This window comes from Sinocyclocheilus grahami, unplaced genomic scaffold (genome assembly GCF_001515645.1).
Source record: "Sinocyclocheilus grahami isolate Dianchi unplaced genomic scaffold, SAMN03320097.WGS_v1.1 scaffold40.1, whole genome shotgun sequence".
NCBI lineage: Eukaryota > Metazoa > Chordata > Actinopteri > Cypriniformes > Cyprinidae > Sinocyclocheilus > Sinocyclocheilus grahami.
In genome coordinates this window covers 3,044,640-3,053,184 of record NW_015505219.1, presented here as the reverse complement: position 1 = coordinate 3,053,184, position 8,545 = coordinate 3,044,640, and the positions used below count along the sequence as shown (strand labels likewise).

At 38.3% G+C, this 8,545-nt stretch overlaps 2 protein-coding genes across 2 annotated transcripts; both read left to right on the top strand.

Annotated features, from left to right (window-relative positions):
• The first annotated feature begins 1,926 nt into the window (after positions 1-1,926).
• Positions 1,927-2,565, top strand: LOC107582174 (actin, alpha skeletal muscle). Its single transcript, XM_016267910.1, has 2 exons — positions 1,927-2,106; positions 2,211-2,565. Exons 1-2 carry the CDS (start codon positions 1,927-1,929, stop codon positions 2,352-2,354), a joined length of 324 nt encoding a protein of 107 aa, XP_016123396.1. The 3' UTR covers positions 2,355-2,565.
• A 2,857-nt stretch (positions 2,566-5,422) lies between these two features.
• On the top strand, positions 5,423-8,134 carry LOC107582173 (gap junction delta-2 protein). The gene is made up of 2 exons (XM_016267909.1): positions 5,423-5,719; positions 7,122-8,134. Exons 1-2 carry the CDS (start codon positions 5,649-5,651, stop codon positions 7,963-7,965), a joined length of 915 nt encoding a protein of 304 aa, XP_016123395.1. The 5' UTR covers positions 5,423-5,648; the 3' UTR covers positions 7,966-8,134.
• Positions 8,135-8,545: the final 411 nt, after the last annotated feature.

Genomic DNA, 8,545 nt, shown 5'->3' with positions numbered 1-8,545 from the left:
CAGACAGACGATAGATAGATAGATAGATAGATAGATAGATAGATAGATAGATAGATAGATAGATATTTCATGTTTTTATTTAGTTTTTCTGATGTTATGATCATTTCAAATGTTAAATACATTATAAAAATGATTACACACAAAAATGTCATTGCATATTGGCACAGAAAGAAACAACATAGCCTACAAATAGCAAATACACCATAATATTGTTGTTTCTAGTCAATAGTGTTCTTTTCTTTTGTTTATATTCTTTGTTTTTCTCAGATACGTTGACAAACTCATATTTTGCTTCTAAATGAAAATCTCAACACCTTAATATCTACAAAATGGGACATTGTTAAGTGTAAACGGCGGATTATTTGTTGTTTAAAGAGAAAAAAATCGCTTATTGTCTTGTAATGTATATTTAGCATGTAACTTGCAGATTTTTGGGATGCCGTTTCAACAATGTTCACGGTGATTAATGACGTGCTGAAAATCGTGGAATACCATCACTCGCCCCCCGCGATGCCCCCCTGCGTCTCTTCCCATACATGGGCGTAGGACCGAATGCCTCGCGGGGGTCTCTCCTCTCCGCGCCCTTCCATTCATGGCCACTCCGCTCTCAATGGCGCTAGGGCTACCAAATAAGGAGAGGGAAGTCCAGCGGGCGCCGGTCCACTCTTGGAGTATAAATTGGCTGCGGCTCAAGGCGCTGTCTACCATTCACTCTCTAAGGGAACCAGCTCCTGGTGCAGATCTGGTAAGCACAGCTAAAGCTTTTGAAATGTCAGACTTCGTTTAATGGGATGATCTTCTGAACGCTAGGATTTAAACTAGGTCAGTTCTGGTGCAATATCACTGGAATTCTAATGCAAATAATTGTCTCTTGAGCTAAACAAACAGGCTTCAGAGGCTTAGAGTTGTCAGTAATGAATACTTTGCTGACTTTGAGTTACAGAAAAAGTTTAGGTTTAGGTTTAGAGTTTTTGCAGTGATGGCATAGAAGAACCATTTTCGGTTTCTCAAAGAACCTTTTACTTAACAGTTCTTAAGTGTGAAGAACTTTTGAATAATCTGAATAACTTTTTTTCCACTATAAAGAACCTTTTGTTCAATGGAGGTTCATGGAATCATACACTCTTGGTTACCCAAAGAAACTTACAGTGAAAAGTTATTTTTCTTAGTGTGAAGAACATTTTATAATCTGGGGTAGTATTTTACTACTTCAAACTTTTTATATAAGTTTGTTGCCAAGGAACCAGGACACACTTTTTTTTCTTTTTTTTTTTTTTTAAGTTTTTCCACCTAATATTTATATTTAACAGCTTTGTTTTAATTAAATTAACTAACCAATAATGATTTTTCATACTTTCTAGCTTTTTTGTGCTTTTGTGCTTTTCATTATTTTTGAATTTAAAAGTCTATTTAACATTATTTTTATTTAAGAGTTATTTTAGTATTTTAGTACTTTAAACTTTTTATATAAGTTAGTTGCCAAGGAACCACTTTTTTTTTTTTTTTTTAGTTTTTCACCTAATATTTATATATATTTAACAGCTTTATTTTAATTTAATTAAAAACAAAGTGAAAAAAACGTTTTTTAAGTTTTAGTAATAATAACAATAGCTTTATTTTAACTAACCAATAATTATTTTTCATACTTTCTAGCTTTTGTAATTTTGTTAGGCTTTTGTGATTTACATTATTTTTTATTTAAAAGTCTATTTAAATGTATTTTTATTTAAGAGTTAGTTTTAGTAATTTTAGTTCTCACTTTAACTTATTTTCAGTTATTTACCAAGGCAACATTTCTATTTTTTTATTTGTATCTAATATTTATATTATATTTTATTTCAGCTTTAATTAAATGAACAAAAAACTAAGGGTTCAAGTTTTAGTTTTAGTTAACAATAACACCAATGTTTTCTTCTTACCTAAGGTATGGAGTCTGCTGGTATCCATGAGACCACCTACAACAGTATCATGAAGTGCGACATTGACATCCGTAAGGACTTGTATGCCAACAACGTCCTGTCTGGTGGCACCACCATGTACCCAGGTATTGCTGATCGTATGCAGAAGGAGATCACTGCTTTGGCCCCCAGCACCATGAAGATCAAGGTAAAACATTTATTCAGTAATTCAGATTTCCTCTCGTCTTATAAATTTAATTAAATTTAGTAAGATGTTTGATTTGTAACCATCCCATATCTTCTTTCTCATAGATCATCGCTCCCCCTGAGCGTAAGTACTCCGTCTGGATCGGTGGCTCCATCCTGGCTTCCCTGTCCACCTTCCAGCAAATGTGGATCAGCAAGCAGGAATATGATGAGGCTGGCCCATCCATCGTCCACAGGAAGTGCTTCTAGGTGCCAGGATACCCATATTACATTGCTGATTATGGATGCAAAGAACAGAAATTCTCAACATTACCTCCACCTGTTACGCATGCAGGCCAGATTATACCTTTATTTTTCCTTGTACAGTATGTTTACACCAAAGTGCAATTTGTTTGTAGTTATTTACTGGATCATAAATAAATTTGTATGTGGATATTTATTGGTTTTTAAATAAACAAGACCAGGAAATTTGTGAAGAAATCTTTTTTTGTTTGTTTCTCCAGAAGTGGACATTAAGCGTTTTGCTGAATGGGAGGACAAGTGAAAGTTTGCGCATTGTGTTCATAGCCATCTGTTTGTCTTGTAGTACATTAAATAATAACTATATATATCGAATTTGATCTTTTAATTGAACTTAATGTATCTTAATGTTTTTCTACAGGAGGAAAATGCTTAACGAGATACTTTGCAGATTGCGTTCATATTCTGCTGTTCTGTGGCGACGGATTTGCGGGTCTTGTCTTTTTCTTGCAGGACCCTGTATGTTATAGTACTAAGTGATGTTTTATTAACAAGTTTCGGGAGGAGCGCACACAGATAATTAACACGGCCAGTTCATCATCAGTAATTACACCATCTATCCAATCAGCTCAAGAGAGAACCTCTATAAATAATCAAAGCAGCCTTACCTCCATTATCTCCCGTCCTTAGCATCCCTCCACCACCCCGACTCCTCACCTTCAGCCCGTTCCTACCCCAGCACGGGAAGGAACACTCGGGGGGAGCATTCTGGGTCCGGGCTTAATCCCGAGCTCGGACCCCTCTCCCCGGCCAGGGGGAGGACCCCGGGCTCGAGAGTAATTACCGAGCTCGGAGCCCTCTCCCCGGACAGCACGCCAAATACGCATAAACTTTACTCGGTTCATTATAAGTAAGTGTGAACTCGTGAAATTAGAAACGTTTAATCGTTTAATCACCACAGCGTCTTGTCTCCATTGGCAACACGCACGATTTGTGTTGATTGCAAGTGACGCGCAGGTATCAGAGAGTGCAAGTGGCGATTGGAAGTGACTTCGTAATTTAGTTTCTTTTTTCTTGTCTTCTCCACCTGGCTACTGTTGTAAAATGTTGAGCGATTCAAACAAAAAGTAATCAATAAACAGAACAAAATAAAAAAATAAAAGACTGCAAGTGACGTCGCTAGCGGAAGCGCAAGTGTCTGAGAGTGCAAGTCTGAGAATGCAAGTCTGACCCCTTGGTGACCATACGTGCCATTTTCCCAGGATGCGTCCTGGCCAGGATTTCTATATTGCCTAAAATATCTAGGTTTTGGCTTTGTTTGCGTGTGCAGACCGATCGGTGTATGACATCAAAATACCTTGAGAGCATTTTGTAAGCATAAGGAACCATCTGTATGGTATTTTGATATCATACACCGATCGGTCTGCACACGCAAACAAAGCCAAAACCTAGATATTTTAGGCAATATAGAAATCCTGGCCAGGACGCATCCTGGGAAAATGGCACGTATGGTCACCCTACAAGTGCAAAGACTGCAAGTGTGGGTATTTGGACAAAGCCTGAGAGTGCAAGTGCAAGGCTGCAGCTAGACCCTCTTGCCTTAGTCATGTTAGACGCCATATTGAATTTACCACGAAAGAAAACGAGGCTATGAGGGATAGACATACAGTCCTTACAACAATGCACTGTGGTGCTATCACATAATTTTCCCCAACTCACAGTTTTCAAAACAGTTTTATGGAGTTTTTGTCTACTGAGTTTTTTTTTTTTTTTTGGTTTGTTTGTTTGTTTTTTGCGTCAGCTGAACAATCGGTAACAGTAGGTATCCATAACAGTATTTATTAAAAACAGAGAAAACGTTGCAAACGTGTCCCATACCTTGTATCTTGTATCCTTATCTTATCGAAAAATATATTGCCATAATAGCTCCTTGTCACAAAACATTAATTAAACATGACTTAAAAGTCATTACTTCAATAAAACCTTAAATGAATACAAGTAGCAGCAAGCGGCTAATTTGGAGACAAAATCCCCAAACCGACAACACTGAATTCGCCACGTAAAGCGGCGTGCGTAATATTGTTGCTATGGTATGGAGGACGAAACCTGCAAAAACAATAAATACACAAATAAATAAATAAATATGCAAATAAATAAATAAATGTCTGTATAAATACACAAATTCTTGTTTAAATACATATAGAAATAATTAAACGTGATTAAAGTAGGCAAATACATCAAATAAATTGGTGAACAAATGGAAAATGTTTAACGAAATGCTAAACTCATCCTAACTATTTTCCTTTGATCACTCATTTATTTCTGAATGTAGTTCCACATTTATTTTCTCCTCTGCACAACATGCTAATGAGAGGGTGTCAACCATGGACTTGGTCTCATAGCTGGGGGCCCGGCTTTCCCGCTAACAGGAAATGCATGGTGTTAATCCAGTATGGCCTACGTAAAGTCACTTTTTCCGTTTAACAGAGCAAGATACATTAAAAAACTGAGCTGTATTGTCCGTACAGTATCTGTGACTTTACAAAAGATCCAAAGAAATGGCCAGTGTATTTATTTATTTATTGTTGTTGCAGGTTTCGGCCTCCATACTATGGTGACCTGGTTCATTCAACAAACTCTACTTCTGTTCGCCAGCGTTTTGGCGGCAGTTGAAAAAGCGCGCTCTGGCTAAATTAGTAAAACGTTGGACCTTTTGGCTTTCTTTGCCGGTGTTCAAGCCTTAATTAGCCTACCCCCCATGATCCGCGCCCTGTTTATTCGACAAACACTAACTCTAGACTCTAATCTCCTATTCTGTCACGCTAGTGAGTGAGTGTGTGAGTGTGTCGCCGGTCTCCGGAGGTCTCCCAGTGAATTGAGTTTATCACCAATGATTTTTATTACGGATTAATCAGGGCATCTCTGGCATATTCGGAGAATAATGAAACGGAGACATCCTGCTGTTCTGATTTCTCTCCAACAACCTGTCTGCGCGTGACGCAAGGGGAGGAGGGGGGGCAGTCTACTTAAAGCGGGATTAGCACGAGCCAAACATTATACTCCCCTCCGTTCAGGCTTCAGAGCGACCTATCGTCCTGCTCGCGAGACAGAAAATAGGAGGGCTTTAGACTAATCAGGACCTCAGAGGAGTGCGCCCTCCCGAGCGAGGCGTGGAAGACAAGGTGGACAGCAGCGACTAATCAATGCACTCGCCTGATACTACACTCGCCTTCGGAGCGGAACAGTAGCTCGCGTTTGATTTCACTCGCTCCACTGTGTTATATCGTCTCCGAATGAACAGCCATGGGGGAATGGACAATTCTCGAGCGTCTCCTGGAGGCGGCTGTCCAACAGCACTCTACTATGATCGGGAGGTGAGGAAAAAAGTAGAAAATGTTTATTGATTGCTTTGCACATTAAAATAAAAAAATATTGAGGTCATTACGCAGTGACCCTTCTAAATGAGGGCGATTGGCTATTGGAGCTTAATGTGCGCGTTGTAAAGGACGGGAAGAATTAAGATTACTGTTGCTGTTGTTATAGTTATTACTGCACATTTTAGCCAACAAAGCTGCTGTGCCATCGGAAACATATTGCTGTTTCATGTCAGATCTGATTTGCTTTCAGAGAAATGTTGTGCGCTTGTGCGTTTGCCTATGGAGAGAGTTTCAGCACTGGACAGCTCCCCTCGACAATCTGCACAGTCTATACTCTAGAGAATAGAAAACCATACAGTTCAAACCTGTTAGCTGTAAATAATCATATCATATACAATAAAGGTTAGATTTAACAGACATTGCGTGCAATTTTACTGTAAAAACTAAAAAGTGGCGTTTTTGAAAGTAAATTACCTTAAAAATAACGGTAGAATATTTGGCACAACAATAAATGTACAGTAAATGTACAGTCGCAGTACATAAATGAAAAGTCACTTTATAATTTACGGTGGAAATCCGTACAAAGGCGTTCAAATGTATAAATCCACGCGTGGCACATCACATTTCAATAAAATACTGCTGTTTCTTTTTCTTTTTTTTCCTAATCAGTCATGTACATTCATAGTGCATTTTATGTTATTTAGTTAATGTATATAACATTAATCCAGCGCCATGTCTGTTGCTACCTTAATATTGTTTTGTGTGATGTATCTAAATGAACAACACTGTACTGTATGCTGAGCGCATTTATGTACTGTGGATGCACTTGCTATTTTTTTCACATTTGATGAAACTGTATTCATCATGTGGTCTTGTGTTTAACAATATGTATAAGTATATGCAGAGCAGAGCTTAGTACGTTGTAGTTATTGGGATATTAATATTGTCAGATAACAGTATCAGTAGATAGTATCAGTCCTATCTGGAATACTGTTCATATTGGAATATTAAAATTAAATCAGTTAATATATGGTTATGGTTTTTACAGTGAATTTCTAAAAATCACAGCAGAATTTTAATTTCATTTTCTTATACTTCTTTTCTTGTTTTAACATGATATATATATGTATTTATTTATTTATAGTGGTGCAGAATTTGCACCCTTAAAATTAAGTGTTGTCAATGTATTTTTACAGTTTCTAGAGTTTTCTAGAATTTCTAGCAACCACAAATGCCCATTTTTTATTTGTATTTATTTTTTAAATTAATCTATTTATTTATTTAGTTATTTATTGCAATTTTTATGTGTTTTATATTCCTTTGTTTGTTTTGACTTAACTGCTTGAGAATACCGTAGCAGATACACTATGAACTAAAATATTTGTGTCCTTATGTTTAGGATCCTACTGACAGTGGTGGTGATCTTCCGGATTCTAATCGTTGCAATAGTAGGAGAGACCGTGTACGACGACGAGCAGTCCATGTTCGTGTGTAACACTTTACAGCCAGGCTGTAACCAAGCTTGCTATGACAAAGCGTTCCCTATATCTCACATCAGATACTGGGTGTTCCAGATCATCATGGTTTGCACACCCAGTCTGTGCTTCATCACATATTCGGTGCATCAGTCGGCCAAACAGAAGGAGCGGAGATACTCCATGGTCTACCTGTCCCTTGACAAAGATCCCGATTCAATGAAACGAGACGACAGCAAAAAGATCAAAAACACCATCGTGAACGGAGTACTTCAGAACACAGAAAACTCCACCAAAGAATCTGAGCCTGACTGTTTGGAAGTGAAAGAGATCCCCAGTTCAGCCAGGAGAACTACCAAATCTAAAATGAGAAGACAAGAGGGCATCTCAAGGTTTTACATCATTCAGGTGGTTTTCAGGAACGCGCTGGAGATCGGTTTCTTGGTGGGGCAGTATTTCTTGTACGGATTCAACGTTCCTGCCGTGTACGAGTGCGATCGCTACCCTTGCATCAAAGACGTTGAATGCTACGTTTCGAGACCCACTGAGAAAACCGTGTTCCTCGTCTTCATGTTTGCGGTCAGTGGGATTTGCGTGGTGCTCAACCTTGCAGAACTCAATCACCTGGGCTGGAGGAAAATTAAAACGGCGGTGAGGGGGGTTCAGGCCAGGAGGAAGTCCATATACGAGATCAGAAACAAGGACTTACCGCGGATGAGCATGCCGAATTTCGGCCGCACCCAGTCGAGTGACTCAGCCTATGTCTAATGTTCCTTCATGTGGTTCATCAAAGCAGAGGTGCTCAATCCTGGTCCAGGAAGACCTCAGGTTGCACATTTTAGATGAATCACCCATTTTAAGTCTTGGAGCCTCTATTCTAAATGAATAGTTCACTCAAAAATGACAATTCTGCCATCATTTACTCAACCTGTGTCGAGTCATTCCAAATGTCGTTCCAAATCTGTATGACTTTCTTCTGTTGACCACAAAAGAAGATATTTTGAAGAACGTTTTGGTCCATGCAATGAAAGTCAATGGGGTCCAAGACAACACTGAACCCCATTGACCATACTGAGATTTATTTATATATATACAGTGGGTACGGAAAGTATTCAGACCCCCTTAAATTTTTCACTCTTTGTTATATTGCAGTCATTTGCTAAAATCATTTAAGTTATTTTTTTTCCTCATTAATGTACACACAGCACCCCATATTGACAGAAAAACACAGAATTGTTGACATTTTTGCAGATTTATTAAAAAAGAAAAACTGAAATATCACATGGTCCTAAGTATTCAGACCCTTTGCTCAGTATTTAGTAGAAGCACCCTTTTGATCGAATACAGC